The sequence below is a fragment of the Carlito syrichta genome, unplaced genomic scaffold (assembly GCF_000164805.1).
Source record: "Carlito syrichta isolate Samal-C Ts95f unplaced genomic scaffold, Tarsius_syrichta-2.0.1 Scaffold307260, whole genome shotgun sequence".
In the NCBI taxonomy this organism is placed as follows: domain Eukaryota; kingdom Metazoa; phylum Chordata; class Mammalia; order Primates; family Tarsiidae; genus Carlito; species Carlito syrichta.
Window position 1 is genome coordinate 429,806 of NW_007251356.1, and position 16,819 is coordinate 446,624.

At 36.5% G+C, this 16,819-nt stretch overlaps 1 protein-coding gene across 3 annotated transcripts in view; it reads left to right on the plus strand.

The window, feature by feature from the left end:
- The window catches only part of KIAA1324L (KIAA1324 like), a 183,635-nt gene that overhangs the window by 131,458 nt on the left and 35,358 nt on the right, over window positions 1-16,819 (plus strand). For all 3 annotated transcript variants that reach the window (XM_021715671.1, XM_021715672.1, XM_021715673.1), the window contains 3 exons: window positions 6,201-6,381; window positions 7,825-7,953; window positions 16,173-16,263. In XM_021715671.1, the coding sequence (XP_021571346.1) occupies window positions 6,201-6,381; window positions 7,825-7,953; window positions 16,173-16,263 (401 nt within the window). The remainder of the gene's footprint in view (window positions 1-6,200; window positions 6,382-7,824; window positions 7,954-16,172; window positions 16,264-16,819) is intronic.

The following is a 16,819-nucleotide window of genomic DNA, read 5'->3' on the forward strand; positions in this document are numbered from 1 at the left end:
AAAAGAGGAAGGATTTCTTTTTTGAGAGAAAGATTTCCAAGGGAATTCAAACTTCACAAGACCTGGCCCAGCAAATAAAAAATGCAACAACTATTTAAAAGCGGCAGGGGGAGGGCCCCCAGGTATACTAAGAATTTTTATATTAACCTCTTCATGTTTGAAAAACAGCAAGTTTCTCACTTGATTATCATATCCACAAAAGTTGTCTCATATCCACTTGCAAGATCAGGTGGATAGGGTTGTTTTTGTTAAGTTGTCAGCAACTTATGGAAAAGGCTTAAGAATGTATTTGTTTTGGGTGCTAGACCTAGGCAGAGGAACCTACGTGTATTTTTCTCCTTTCCATCCCCATTGGTATATGTAATTCACATGTTCCCTTTTAATGGTGGCAGAGCAAGGTGTCAGTTTTCCTTCTGCACTTGGGAATAATTATACATTCTGTAGTAATTAGTTTAAAAAATACTTTCCAGAAATTGGGTAGGAGCCCTGACTCAAGCTGATAGAAAACTGAGGAAGGGGGCGGGGATGGGGCAGGAGCCTGTTGACTCATATGACTGGTGGGTCAATATAGAGCAAACTATTTTATCAAGACTTTCTCTTGTTCTTCTCACTGATATTTTGGCAGTTTAATTTCCTTATCAGAAATGCTCATTCCTGCGGTGCAAGATACTCATTGTCACCTCCACTCAAGCCACTATTATTCTCACAGCTTTTTTTTTTTTTTTTTTTTTTTTTTGAGTTGGAGTCTCACTCTGTCACCCAGATTGGAGTGCAGTGGCCGTTCCCGGCCACCGCAGCCTCAACCTGCTGGGCTCTGGCGATCCTTCCGCCTTAGCCTTCCAAGTGGCCGGAATTACAGGCATGCGCTACCACGCCCGGCTGATTTTTTGAATTATTGTAGAGATGAGGTCTCGCTGCCCAGGCGGGTCTCGAACCCGCGGGCTCAGGCAATCCACTCACCTCAGCCTCCCAAAGGCGCGGGATTACAGGCTGAGCCACCGAGCCCAGCTATTCTCACAGCTTTTGATACTAGGAACATTGACCAAAGTTTCAGAAAAGACAGTGATTGGCTCATAGCAGGCCAGTCATTCTGCCAAGGAGCATTGGGTATTCTGGTAGGCTGGCTTAGTTCACCTGTACATGCCCGTGGCTGGGGAGGCCAAACCATATAGTTTCCGTTTCCTTTCAGCATCACTCAAATCAGTTCCCAAAGAGAAAAAGATGGTTACTATTACCAAAATAGAAAGAGAGTGGTTTTGTATAGGTTCATAGAAAGCATAAACTCTTAAATACCATAAAGATGTCTGGTAATTTCCATGGAATTTTGTACATACCTCTCTCGATACTTAATAGTGATCATAGAAGGTTTGCTAGTGTTTTGATATCAGTTTATTGCAAAGACTTGACTATTTCCTTCGCCAGACTCTTAACTTCCTGTAGACAGTTACTAGTTCTTATACATTTAAAAAAATCAGTAAGCCTCATATAGTACCTAGTACGAAGAAGGTAGTGAAGCATCTGTTGAATGAATTACTATAATTTTTTATTATGCTATTTTTTTGAGCCAGTGTTTCACTCTGTCACCCAGGCTGGAGTGCAGTGACATGATCACTGCTTACCAAAACCTCAATCTCTTGTGCTCAGGTGATCCTCCTGCCGCAGCCTCCTGTGTGGCTGGGACCTCAGGCATGCGCCACCATGCCTGGATAATTTTTTTATTTTTTGTAGAGACAAGGTCTTGCTATGTTGCCGAGGCTGGTCCCAAACTCTTGGGCTCAAGCAATCCTCCTGCCTCAGCCTCCTAAAGTGCTAGAATTACAGGTGTGAGCCACTGTGCCCAGCCTGATGAATGAATTAATGAATGAGAATTAGTAAATGAATGGATGCTTACCACATTTAGAGTATTGTGTTCTATCCTTGGCATAAGTCTTGAAAAAAATTGACAAAAGGAGCAGAATCTAGAGGATAGAGGCCAGGATATTTTGTATGAAGTATAAAGAATCTGGAAATATTTTTTCAAGTGGAAAGAAATACACCAAGGGATGGAAAAATTATTATTGTCTTTGTGACGTTTTCTGTTTGAGTCACAGAGATTAGACCTCTTCCCTTTGGGCACTCATAGCATTTTATTTTTCTCTTAGAGATGATGAGAATGATGGGACAATAATCAAAGTATAATAATAGCAATGATAGTGCTAATACCAGAAGGGGCTGTCATTTACGTGTTTGTGCACAAACTCTCTCTTCATATGTCAGTGCTTGTATACATATGCATATACATATTCAAACAGTGCATATAATTTCTTTCACTAGCTGTATAATTTAGACATTATTGCACCCAGTTTGCAGATGAGGAAACTTACTGAGGCATAATGAAATTAAATAACTTCCCTAAGGTCATAGCTAGTCATGGCTAGTAAATCTCAGGGCAGGAATTCTAACCCAAATTGTCTGTTTCCTAATCCAATGCTTTGAATATCCTTCCTGTTTTTTAAATTTGTTATATTATTACAGTTGAGAATCTGTGTTATCATTATTAGACTATAATCTTTTTTTGGAGTAATGTGTCTTATTAATACTTAAATCTTCTATAGTGCTTTGTCCTATATGTAGTAGGGCTACCTTGGGCTAATCAATGGGATGAGATGATCCTCTAAAAAGCAGCTGAGATGATGCTCTAAAAAGCAGAGCTGCCCAGTCCTGGAACTGCATGTTTTGTCAAATAAGGAACTTTCTGCCAAGGCTCAAAGAGTGCCTGGAAGGAAGGATGTTTTAGATGGGAGAGCCTTCTTAGAAGGAAGCATTAGACTATACAACTTTTCAATCTCTGAGTCTAGGAAATTAATGGACATAGAGAGTTTGCTGGTGTTTTGATATTAGATTGTCTTATGATTTCTTTGCCCTTTAATGATCTAGTTGGGCAGGCTGAGATCCTACTCAGTGCTGCTGTAGATGTTGACTGTGACTTTGAAGGTGGAGGGGTCAGACATGATATTACAAATTATTCTAAATGCTCAGTGTCTGTAGCACAGTGTTTCTGAATTATATAGCAGGAGAAAGACATAGAGGATATTAAAAACAAAGTATAAGGGAATATGTTTTCTAGATCTGCCTTTCTTTGTGTAGGATTTAAGCAAGTCAAATATACTTTTAGCTTATACTTCTTAATTAGGACATTGGGAAAACATGGCATTTCTCAGAGACTATGGATTTCTGAATTTGTTTAAAATAAACATTTCCTGATAGTCTTTTTTTTAAACAAACTTAAACAAATCAGCTTTATTGAGATAAAGTTCTCATCATGTATTATTCATTTATTTAAAGCATACAATTCAGCATTTTTATATATTCACCACAATTTAATTTTAGAACATTTTTCTGCTGTAGGCCCTGGCTAAAACCTCCAGTAAAATGCTAAATCCTCATAGTGTCTTCCACATAAAGGAGGAAGGTGATCAAGGTTGTTAAGCATTTAGAAAGGGGAAAAGGACGTAACCACATGAGAAAACAGAAAAGCAGAAAACCTTCATAGAAAAGGGATCTGGATAAATGGTGATGCTTAGTTGGGAAGGCTAAGGTCCTACTCAGTGCTGCTGTAGATGTTGACTGTAGCTTTGAAGGTGAAAGGTTCAGACAGGATGGCAGATGGATAATTCCAAGAGAGACAAACGAGTGCCCAGTGGCTTGCAATTGGAAAAAAAATCAAGGTTTGGGAGAAGCTGAGAGGCAAAAATTGCCTGCTTGGCTAAGGCCATCTGAGCCAGAACATCATGGAACACAGGTTAGTGGCAGTTGGTAGACCCTTTTAAAGTGCATATAATTTAGCTCTGATGAGTTCAGCCAATTAGAAAGGTTTAGTGCATTTGTGTAGTGACATTTGAAGGAAGGAATCAGGCAACCACAGAAAAATCCAGTCCCAAAATTTGTCTAAATTTTAGTCCTTCCAGTGCTGAATTTTATTTTGATGTGAGAAACAGTTTCCAATTGGTACCTCCTTGTGCTTTTTAAAATGTAGACTTTCATGCTTAATATAAACATACACTTACACTGCAATTCTTTTGCAATCTTAACAGTAATCGGGTAAATTTTGCTCTGTTAGGGTTTTGGTTTTATAAAACATTTGGTAATTTTATCTCAGCTTGCCAGAGAATGAGTTGATTGTTGGTTTTTCACCTGCACTATGGGCCGTCTGGTGCTAAGTATCATTAATATTAATTATTATCTTTCCCCAGTTCACCAGATTGAAAGCATCTGCCCCCATTAGAAAGAGAGGTGGAGAATCAATCTGCCATGTGAAACAAGAGGTTTTGTAAACAAACTTTTACTATAGAGCATTTGAAATTGTACTTCTAAGTTTTTAAAGATGGTGCACATTTTCTAATTTTTAATGATTTAGTTTGCGTATCTTGAAAGTCGTGTAGTTAGCTGACTTCTCAAAATATCTTTGCATGTTTTATTATTTTTACTCTTTCCAAATTAACTCTCTTTGGCAGCTAATAAATGACTACCTTTTGCTAGTTGCGTGTAACTTTTGGGCATGTTGTTTAACAACTCTAATCTGGAGTGTTTCCTCATTTATAAACTTGAGGATGATATGTTGCTTCCAAAGTACTTGAGAAGATTACATGGTGCACTGGGGTCAGCACCGCCCCCCACTCCCACATGGGAACCAACGATTCCCAACAATGCAGTAGCTAACACATAACTCAATCTGTTTTTATTAATGTCTAAATAAATTAGCAGATTGGTGAATTGACTAGGATTTGAATTTTATCTTCTACACTTATTACAGCATAATTTTAAAAAAGCAATCTCCCACATATAATGATGTTTCATTTGCTGAAATCCTCTGAATTTTATATTGTTTTTCTTGAGGAGACTTAAAAGCCCCTTATGGATGTAGTGTCTAATTTATTTTTTCAGCTAATTGGGAAGCCCCAGCAGGAGTGGCCATTATGTTACAGATGGTAAGAAAAGCAGATGTGTGAAGTGGCTAAAGTGTATCATGATACAAGTCATAAAATGAATGTGGAAAAAGAGTTGTAAAGAGAAAAAATGTTATTTATAATTCTGTTGAGAAATTTACCTTTAAATCATTTTCTTAACTATCCTTCTTCAGATAATCTACTCTTTCATGAGAATACTTGAGAATAAAATCGAGTGGCCTAAAGGACTTCCTGTATGTGATTTCCTGTTAACTGGAAATAGTCATAAAGAACTACCTTTAATGTTGACACTCTAGCTTAAGTCATAGACTTCCTTTTGCAGAAGTTGTTTTAAAGGAGACTACATACTTTCAGCTGATTATACGTCTAATAAAAGGAAATTTAGTTTCTTTAAAAAAGCTATATTTAGTATGAAAGAGTTGATGTATTTTTCTCTTAGCGTTTAGAATACCTTTCCCTTTTTCCTTTATGGAGCATATTGTGTTTTGGAATGGCTAACCCATTTGATATTCCTGGTTTCAAAACGAGAATGGTGAATTTTATAATTATAGCTTTTGGGTCTGACTGAGTTATACTATTTTGTGTGGGGATGAACGCATGTGTGAGAGAATGGAAGGATAGAATTTAAAAGACTACTCTTCTTGAGGGCAGAAGCTCTCTTAATCCTGATGCTCAGAGAACATAGAACAGGGCCTAGAGGCCTCCAGGGAAAATATTTTAGCTATGGCTCTTACAGTCTGACATCAGGTTATTGAAAAAGACTCAGAGAACAGCTACCAATATATGAAGTGGCAGGATTGAAATGTGAAACTTGATCTTTTCTTTTTGAAAATAACCTTTTTCTTTTGTTATTGATATATGCAAAACCTGGTGAACTGTGCTCTTGCCAGATGAAAGGAAGGAAGAGTAGAGGTCTCAAAATAAAAAAGAGAGTTGCTGTATAGACATGTCAGTTATGGAATAAAGTGAATGAATGGATGAAAGAGTAAGGGTGATAATCATGTTACCTATATTTTAAAGAGGGATTTCATGATGTGAGAAACATATATAGCTTACCATGAAAGCGTTGGAAGTAACAGACATTTCCCCACTGACGTTTTCTTTCATTTTGTCACCAATGTTTTAGATTCTCTTCAGTTGGCCCTTTTATTCTGTCACTATTTGAAGTTTTCCTTGGCTGCCAGTTTAGGATTTTTTGTTATAAGCATGTTATATGACTCTCTCTCTCTCTCTCTCTCTCTCTCTCTCTGGCAGACACAGATAATGTATAAGTGGATAGAACCCAAAATCTGCAGGGAGGATCTTACAGATGCTATTAGATTGCCCCCTTCTGGAGAGAAGAAGGACTGTCCACCTTGCAACCCTGGATTTTATAACAATGGATCATCTTCTTGCCATCCCTGCCCTTCTGGAACGTTTTCAGATGGAATGAAGGGTAGGATGTCAGTTGGTCCCATAATTGGGCCCTTAGCAAAGTAATTTTGTTGGAATACTGTGACCTTATTCTAAATTGATTTTTATGAATAATTATTTAATTAAAGCACATAATTTTCTTATTGAGACTGAAGAAGAGTTGAAAAATATGATCATGGAATTGTGAGGCCACTGTTTTAGTGGCGTTTGTATAACACTGGTCTTAATGGGGTGACTGTTTGCCCTTGGATAGTGATAAGAAAATTTTATCATAAAAGTCACTGAGAATAAGCACTCCTTTCCTGGTGTGTATTCATGCAGGCAAAAAGAAAAAAGTTACTTCTTCTAATAATGAATCCCACTTTAGGATATAATAATAACAAAATTGCTCATTGTGATCATATGACAATTAAAATTGTCCCTAAGTAGATTGTTTAAAGTTAGTGTACAGTTTAGAAAATTTAGTACTTACCAAATAATTATATAGAAAGTGGTTACAGAATTTTAAAATATTTTCATAGACAAATATTACAGTACCTTTTAGTTGCATTTATACAGCTTTAATATAGTCCTGCTGTATACTTAATATCCCAAGCCTTTGTAAGATAGCATATTAAGGACTCTGAAGTCAAATGGACTTAGGTTTGTGTCTACATCTCACATGCTACCAATAGTGTGATTTATCCAAGTTGTTTAAGCCTTTTGAACTGCAATTTTTTTTGTCTATAAGATTGTGGATAATATCTATCTCATCATCATTGAGCCAGTTATGTAAAAATGTCTTCTGTAGCACGTTAGCAGTAGGAAGTGTTTGCTACATAAACATTTTCTTTCCCAACTCCCTTTCTTACTGACATGATGATACAAAGTGTGTTGGCTAAATTGAAAAATGTTTGGAAAAGATCCTTCTGTTTTGCAGATTGATTTAAATCAGCCTTATTTATAAACTTAACTCTTTCCCAGTCCCTCAACTCCCAACCACTTCTCAATATAATCAGTATTTTGAATTTCAAGTAATTAGTCCACAATTAAATTAATATTCTGTGAAGTTTAATGACCAATAGGAAGGGTGAAACCATTCCTTATTAATAAGGTGGAGGGAACTGATTCTAAGGTCACATGTAAAAGAAATTGAACTTGTTTCAGAATTATTCCTTGTATAGAAGGTAATTCCGTATTAGGAGTTACTCCCAGAAATGAAGGAAAAATATTTTAAAATATTTTGTCTCTATCCCTTTCTTTTCTCATATTGGTAAAGTATATGTATGCATACTACATCCAGGGTTTATTTCCTTCCAGATTTCTTTTTAAAAAGTTATTTCTTCCAAAGGGAATTGTAGTCTAACATCTCTCCTTCCCACTTCTCTCTCTGCAAATTATAGTCTCATAGAGCTTGGAACAGAGAAAGAGAAAATTGTCTAGATGCAGTTTAATTGTAATTGTTCAACCCACTTCTCTCCTGTAGAATGTAGACCATGTCCAGCAGGAACAGAGCCCGCACTAGGGTTTGAATATAAATGGTGGAATGTCCTGCCTGGCAACATGAAAACTTCGTGCTTCAATGTTGGGAATTCAAAGTGCGATGGAATGAATGGTAAGTCCAAAATCAACCTACTTGATGTATTTCTTCAGCAGGGGCATCATTTATTCTCAGACCCAGCTCTCTGAAACATACTAAATATGGGTATTGAGAGCAGCCCTACTTCCCTATGGAACATGGTTACAGTTGTTTTTAATAAACATAGAAACTGACCTCCCGGTCTCAAAGCTTGAAACTTACATTTGTGTTATCTGAGTTTCTTTCTCAGGCAGCCAACACTCAGGCCTATAGTATCAAGGAACCAAAACACACTAGTCACTGTACTCAGACAGTGAGATGCCAGAACCCTCCCTAATTCCTGTTTACTAACTCCTCTTCCTTATCCATCCCTGTTTTTTGTATTTCTGCCCCACTATATAAACCCCTGACTTCAGTGGGATGGGGAGATAGACTTGAGACTAATCTCCCATTTTCCTAGGCTGATATCACCCATTAAAAAGTCTTATTCTCTGGCAGTAATCACTGTCTCAGTGATTGGCTTTCTGTGTGGCAAGCAACAGGGCCTCAACCAAACCCCTGATGTTTGGAAACAGTATGAGGAACTTCCGTTTTATCATTTGGCTACTTGCCAGTCTTCTAGTCTTCACATTAAAATAATAATTGTGGTGTCACAGCCAGATGACTTTCCTATAAGAATATTAATGATTAATTTTGTAATTTTTTGAAGTCAGTTTTGAAGTAGGTGTGAGGATCACCACTTATGGGTATAAATACCGGAATAGATACGCCAACTTGGTTAATGAAACCTATGTTGTTTACCACTTTAAAAGAGTAGCATGACAGCATTTCTGTCTTAATTAGTTTAGGCTGGTTCAGCACTGTACCATGGTGAGGGGTAAAATGATCTTGAATTCCCCCTTGCTTGTAAAAATCTATGATTATGTTTACAAAATGTATATGAATCCCACTTATTAGCAACTTGAAAATGTGGCTGAGTTCTGTAGGGCAGTTGCTGAACTTTATTTGTTCTTTCCTTTTAAGTGCTCATGAAGCTTCACACTTAGTTGTTCTACAATATTTGTTGGTTGAATGAATGCAAATATCTTTGTATATATTTTAAGCTTGATGCTAGAGGTAACTGTTGTAAATACCAGGGCTTTACACTAACATGCATTCTCTACTTTTTTCAATCCTTTGGCATTTTTTTATCAGCTCACTTTTCTCCATATTATGTTTGATTATTGCACCACACACACACACACACACACACACGTATATGCTTTTTAATGTTTCAAATCAGTATCTATCCAAAATAAACAGGCTTGAGATATAGGAAGTAAGGTGTATACATGAGTACAGAGATTGACAATAGGTCTTTGAAGAATGTTGGTTAAATAGATGAGTAAAAGAGGTAAAGACAGGACCTCAATATATGTTAACTGTAAACTATTCTTTTTTGCTGACCAAGAATACCATTTAGAATATTTATCCTAAGGGAGAACAAAAAAATACAATAGTTGTTTCCAGGACTATGAGGGTTTTTGTTCCTAAAATTCTGATGATTGAATTCTAAGTTGAGAAAGTTAAGACCTATTGGAAAAATAAGGTTGGGAGAGCCAGCGTGTATGACTCTGTAGAGAGCTAATATATTTGGGTGTGTGTGTGTGTGTGTGTGTGTGTATTCATCTACTAGTAAGATTATCTGGAACTTTTATTTGATTTTTTTTTTTTTGAGTCACCCAGGCTGGAGTGCAGTGGCATGCTCCCGGCCACCCCAGTGTTGACCTGCTTGGATTCAGGCGATCCTTCCACCTCAGCCTTCCAAGTAGCCATAACTATAGGCATATCCTACCACGCCTGGCTAATTTTTGATTTATTGTAGAGATGAGGTCTTACCAAGTTGCCCAGGATAGTCTCGAACCCATGGGCTTAGGCAATCTACTCGCCTCAGCCTCCCAAAGTGCTGGAATTACAGGGCTGAGCCACTGAACCTGGCCTTGTTTGATCTTATAGAGGACTTTTTGTTTAACTCTCATGGCAATACTTGATTTATCCTCTTGCTTACCTATTTACTTAGAGGCTATATTTTAAGTTTTTGCAATTTTTCAGAAATTTTCAATTTTTTATTTGAAACATATAAATCTCTGCAGTATTCATGTATGAGGTTGAAATAGCAAACAATAATATAAAGAATACAAAGATAAAAGTTGTTGCACATTTTTGTGACTGAGTGGTACAGTAACCAACCCTGTGAGGAGCAGCACTGCCAAAAACCAAGGTCAAATTGAGAGGCACAGAGGCAGCCTTTCTCATGAGTCAATCACCCACTCACCCAGTCATGAAGTCAGAGTAGATGTGTTTGCCTGACTTGACTGTGATGTGGAGTGCTTTCAGATTCTTGTGTTCTCAGTGTGAGTTTTTTTTTTTGAAAAGTATTTATTTACACTATAGTCATAAACAATCCATTATTTTAATTTCAGTTAGTGGTTTTTGGCATTAGAATAGATCATTTATTCTTCCACAACTATTAAGAGCTAATAACCAAACAAATCAGCTCCAGTAGCATTATGTACATTCTTACCTGAAATTTGACTACAAAGGTAACACTTTTAAGTCACAAAACAGAACATACAAAAATTTACTTTCTAAAAAAAAATTCCAAATATTAATAGGCAGAAATATACAGCCATACTAAACCTAGGGTGTGATTTCTTTTTTCCATAGTAAGGCAACCCATTTTCATGCAATATGTATTATAAACTCAAGAGCAGAAGTGAAATGTAATGGAAGGGACATAGCAATATCGGCTTCTTTTTGAGTTGCTTGAGAAATGTAGACTATTTTTTCAGTGTATATTCACTCAGATTTTGTGTATTTTTGATGTACACTGTTCTCCAAGTTCTGAACCTTTGGGAAAAAAATGTAAAGCATTTATGATCTCTTGAAATGAGTCAGAGGTTAACTTATTTAAGGGGGGTGTACATATATTATCTGAAACCAGGATGCATGCAATTGTGTCAGAAGTGTCCTTGGTGCCTTGTGTGAGTTTTACACAGTTGCAGAACAGGTATTTAGACGTAAATCTTTATGTACTGGAACTTTGCCTAAGAGGAATTCAAAACTGGGGACAAGTCACATGAAGATGTTCACTAGGCATTATCTGTAATAACAAAAATAGAAATAAATGAAATTGAAAAAATAGAAAATGGCAGTAGGGTAATGTGTAAGAAAGTTACACTATACTAATTGTATGAAACATTATGCAGTCTTTATATGGAAGCCATATAGAAAACAATTTGGCAATATGTCTCAAGAATTTAGAATGTTTTCATTCTACAACCCGATAATTCCACTTCTGGGAATTTATATCAAGGAAACAATATGATGTAAAGAAAAATTATGTGCAAATATATTAATTTTAGTATTATTTATGAGTGAAGAATAGGAGAAAAACTAAATTTGCAACAATGGTGCAGTTAAATGCAATTACGATATAACAACACAACATGTTGTTAAGTTATTAAAATTAGGTGTGGAAAGGATTTTTAATGGGGAAAGTTTTTTACTGATACATAAGAATAGTATGTATTTTTGGGATATGGGTGATATTTTGTTACATGCATACAGTGTGTAATAGCCAAATCAGGATAATTGGCCTTTATCTCAAACATTTTTTTGTTCTTTATGTTGGGAACATTCCAATACTTTTAGGTATTTTGAACTATATACAAAATTAATGTTAACTGTAGTCACCCTACTGTATTATCAAATACTGGATCGTATTTCTTGTACTTAGCAGTATTTTGTATCCATTAACTATCCTCTCTTCATTTCAATGCAGAAATATTTTTGATATGATGATGATTATAAAAAAATCAGAGACAATATTAAATGTAAAAAATCAGAAAATAAACTAGATTACATAGCAAAACCTAATGTATGTTAAAAAAAACATACAGGAGAACACTACTATAAAAGAATGTTAAGAGGCTATCTCTGGGATAGAGCGGAAGGTTTCTAGGAAGTATGAATAACTTTATTTTTCAAAATTTGGTTAACTGTATTTAATAAATATTCCTTATAGATACACATTGCTTTTAAAATTAAAAAGTAGCACAAAATATTGGTTTAAAGATATTAAGTTGATCAAATAATTCTTTTATTGGTATTCTTTTCTAGAGAAATGTTGAAATACAGAAAATATTTACCAAAGGAAATTTATTATACTGTCATTCATTTATTTTAGTTATGTATGTTATAAACTATATGTTTTATATATATGTTATAGACTAGTAGAAGGTAAAAGCAATCCAGTGGTTAAAATATAGTCAACAGGAGATATGTCCTAAATAAAATTTTTTAAAAACAGGATATTCTTGAAATATAAAGTATATATAGAAACATAGAAAATATGGGATTCACTCTTAGGGAAAAAAGAAGATACAAAATTTCATATACCTTTGTAAAATGCACATGCGAACAAAGACGAGGAGGGACTGTATAAAAATTGTGCTAACTGTTAAGACCTTAGGTTAGAAGTAAATAGTTTCAAAATCAATATTTTTATTGATACTATTTCATATCATTTTTATGATTGAGAATAGATAAAAATGACAACCAGGACACAGTAAAAGTTTCTACTAACTTTAATACTCCCTACTTTCGGATTTCTGCTTTAACCTTCTTGAGATGTGTTATCCAATACAGTGGCCATTAGCACCATGTGGCTGTCAAACTCTTGAAATGTGGCAGGCCCAGGTTGAGATCACTGAAAGTGAAAAATGCATGCTAGATTTAGTATGAAAAATGTAAAATGTCTATTAATTTTGTATATTGATCATATGCATAATGATAATATTCTAGGTATATTGGGGTTAAATAAAATATATTAAAATAAAGTTCACCTCTTTTTACTTTTTATTTTTTATTTTTTGAGTTGGAGTATCACTCCTTCGCCCAGGCTGGAGTGCAGTGGCACTCACACGGCCACCTTAGCATAGACCTGCTGGGCTCCAGTGATCCTTCCGCCTCAGCCTTCCAAGTCGCCGGAACTACAGGCGTGTTCAACCACACCTGGCTAATTTTTGATTTATTGTAGAGATAAGGTCTCACCAAGTTGCTGGAACTGGTCTCGAACCCATGGGCTCAGGCAATCCACTTGCCTCCACTCACCTCAGCCTCCCAAAGTGCTGGGATTACAGGCTGAGCCACTGAGCTTGGCCTCTTTTTACTATTCAAGATGTTATTAGAACATTTAAACTCACATTTGTGGCTCACATGTTTCTCTTGGACAGCAGTGGCCTATCCCTCAAGGCACTTAGATTGATACTAGGCCTCCAGTTTCCATTTGAGGACATTATCCTCCTGCTTTTCCTGTCCAATATATTATCTTGTGTCTTCTCCAAGTCAAGTCTCAAAGCATTGGGTTCCTTTATTTTCTGTATTCAGTGCCTCTCCTACTAAGAGTATTATGGTGTTTGGTTTCCTTGTGCCACCATAACAGAAGACCACAAACTGTGTGGTTTAAAACCACAGAAATATATTCTCTCACAGTTCTGGAGGCTAGAGTCCAAAATCAAGGTGTTGACAGCGCAATGTTCTGTCTGATGACTCCAGGGGCGAAAGATCTTTCTTGCCTCTTTCAGCTTCTGGTAACCCTAGGCATTCCTTGACTTGTGGCAGTGTAACTCCAATCTCTACCTCCATTTTCCCTTTGTGTCTATGTGTTTCTGTGTCTTCACATGGGACTCTCCCTGTGTGTCTGTCTGTGATGATACTTCCCTCTTCACCTAAGGACACCAGTCATGTTGGATTAAGGCCCACCCTAATGACTTCACCTTAACTTGATTATATCTGCAGAGTCTCTATTTCCAAATAATGTCCCATTCACAGGTATTGGGACTTCAGCTTATCTTTTCCAAGGGACATATTCAACCCATAACAACAGATGTGCCATTTGGCCTAACCCATGGCTGAAGTTGCCCCAAAAGTGGCTGGTAGGGGAGTTTCCACAAGGGAGTATCCTAAACCGTCCCAAGATGGGACCAATTGGGATTTCAAAGAAAGAAGCACTAAACACCAGGGTAATCAGTCTAGTTGCAGTACACTGTCAGTTGCAGTGTACCTTGCAACTGACAGCAAGACAAGGGATGTTCTACCTAGGTGTATTTGAAATGAGGAAGTTGGGATATGGAGTTTATGTGAGGGTTTGAGGGATTTGGTTTGAAGCTGAGTTTGGTTTCTTTCAGTGTTTTGGACAACAGTCTGAACACCTTTATCAGTACCTGGGAGTGCTCAAGGCTACAGCTCAGGTCCAAGCCTGCAGGGGAGAAGCATGCAGCTGACCAGGTCACAGAGCAGTCAAGGCACTTTGTTTCTCAGTCAGGACAGAGAAAAAAGTGAGAGAACCCGAGGGACCCTCTGATGAGCAAACATGAGAAATGTTTGTTTCCTTTTGCTGGGGGTATTAGTCGCCTCTGATCATATCTCTCATTAGCATTCATGTACTGCCATCTTTTCTTTTTCCTTCGCTGCTTTACCATCCCACTTCATGCATTTTTGAACACTAGAATGTGTTCTTAGAGAAACATTTTTAAAGTTCTCCCTTTCCTGGTATAGAATTGCTCCATGGGAATATCCCTCTTTCTTATCCCTACCACAAGTTTGCAGTCTCTCTGAACCTAAATGCGTCTCATAATACCTTCATTGCAGTCAAGGACCTTTTGTCCCACAGAGTTGAACTGTTTTATGGCTGTTCGACTCTTAGAATTCTATATCTGCTTATCTGTCTTTTCAACCACATGTGTCCTTAAACAGCCAAACAATCGACATTTATCTTATCAGTAAGTAAATTATTACATATTATTTTTGACTACCTTGATTGATATAGTATATTCAAGATACCTTTTAACACCTTATAACATCTCAAAAATTGCCAGATTAATCTAGCATTGATGTTAATTCCTTCCTCAGTTTCTCTCAGACCTTTTGAAGTGGCAGATGTTGACATTTTCTTTTGGAGATGGAAGTGGAAATGTTAATGCTAAGATATTGCCATTAATTCACAATCTTGCTTGATGGCGTGTTATAGTTGCTTCTCCTATTTTCATTCTACTGGGTTCATTTCAGTTTAAGCTATGTTGATTGTTCCTGTGCAGAGGACAGATCTCATTTAACTGTGGACAGTTCTATACTGTTGACATTTTTATTGTTGTTGTTGTAGAAACGAGGTCTTGTCATGTTGCTCAGGCTGATCTCAAACCTGGAATTACAGGTTAAGCCACCACGCCCAGCCTAGGTTTTTGCTTTCTGAAAGAACATAACATGGAGTCAATATACCTAATGAGCAGCCATATGTCATTGTCTAAATCTGTCATATTTCTCTAGCAGCTCACTTTAATTTGCCCTCTAATCACTAGCCAGGCAGAACCAGTTTTTCAGAGATAGCTTTTGATATTTGTTTTACAAACCCCTCCCCAACTTGTTATGTACTGATTAGTTTTTCTATTTCAAGAACTTGCCTCTACCCATAAGACCTAAGGTAACTTAATCAATCCTTTGTGACCTTCATGACACAGGCAGACCCCATCACCATGACAGCAATCATGTGACTACCCACCCACTCATCTACCTGCCATCTATCACCTGATGTCTGTACCTGTGTGTACTTGCTATTGACAATTGTTAATGTGTGTCTGTTTTTCATATTCTACTGACTCCTCAGTGAGGGTGGACCTTGTCTTATCTTTCTGTTTCAGTGCATATCATAATTCTTGGCACTCAATAAATGCTAGTTGAATAAATAAGTGAAAGCATGCAGAATGGGTTGAATTAGGAAGCATCAATACCACAAACTATAAGCAAGAACTATAGACCCCAAATTATCTTCATTAAGTAATTTAAAGTTTCTACTTTTCATTGCTTGTCTGAAGACTAGGATTTTCCATCTCAGTATATTAGAATGGATAAAGACCATCTATTTTACTTAAAATAAAAATCATGCTTCATTGAGAATGTTTCAGTTCTCCCATTAAATAACTTTTATGCAAAATAGTGCATTACTTGGGTCCTCCTGGGGAATCATTTGGAACATCTTTATTGGTATCTAAAAATCTACCTCTGCATGCGATTTGCAACTGTTGAGATTCTTTTGGAGTAGTTCTAACTTTGAACAATGCACAGAGACTTCTTTTTATTTTTGCCTCATTTTTAAAAGATTGTTGGAAATCATTAACAGAATTTTTATTAATGAAAATGACCTTTATCATTTCCAGGTTGGGAGGTGGCTGGAGATCATATCAAGAGTGGGGCTGGAGGCTCTGATAATGATTACTTGATCTTAAACTTGCATATCCCAGGATTTAAGTAAGGAAAACCAATTCTGATTCTTTTCTGTAAGAATCCTCATACCTGTTTCCCCATAAAAATAGATGAAGTAGGGCTACTTTATAGAATATATTAATATTGCAAAAATACTTAGTAAATAGCATACTGTCACAGGGTAATGTCATATTTAAGGGTATCTGTAGAATTGATGATTGAGAAACTATAAATATTAGTTATATTTTTACTCGGATAAAGCTAAAAATTCTAGCAATATGATATCCAGATGCTATAATAACCATGATTCTTGGATGATTAATGAAGAGGTCTTGGTTCAAGTTATTTGCAGAAGTATCTTTTGGTTTGTCTTTTTTTGGCAATTTTCTCTGTAGTGTGTTACAAATGTCTGAATCCCATTTTGCTTTCGTTTCTCATGTCGAAATTTTCCCATAGGAGTATTTTTGTTGCTTTAGAATGGGAAGTAGCATTTATAGCAGGATATTCCATGGTGTGTAGATTCCATAATAGAACAAAGGGTGTAGACATGCAGGATTGAACGAGGAAGGAGTTTGGTTGGGGGGAGCAGTAGATTTGTTGA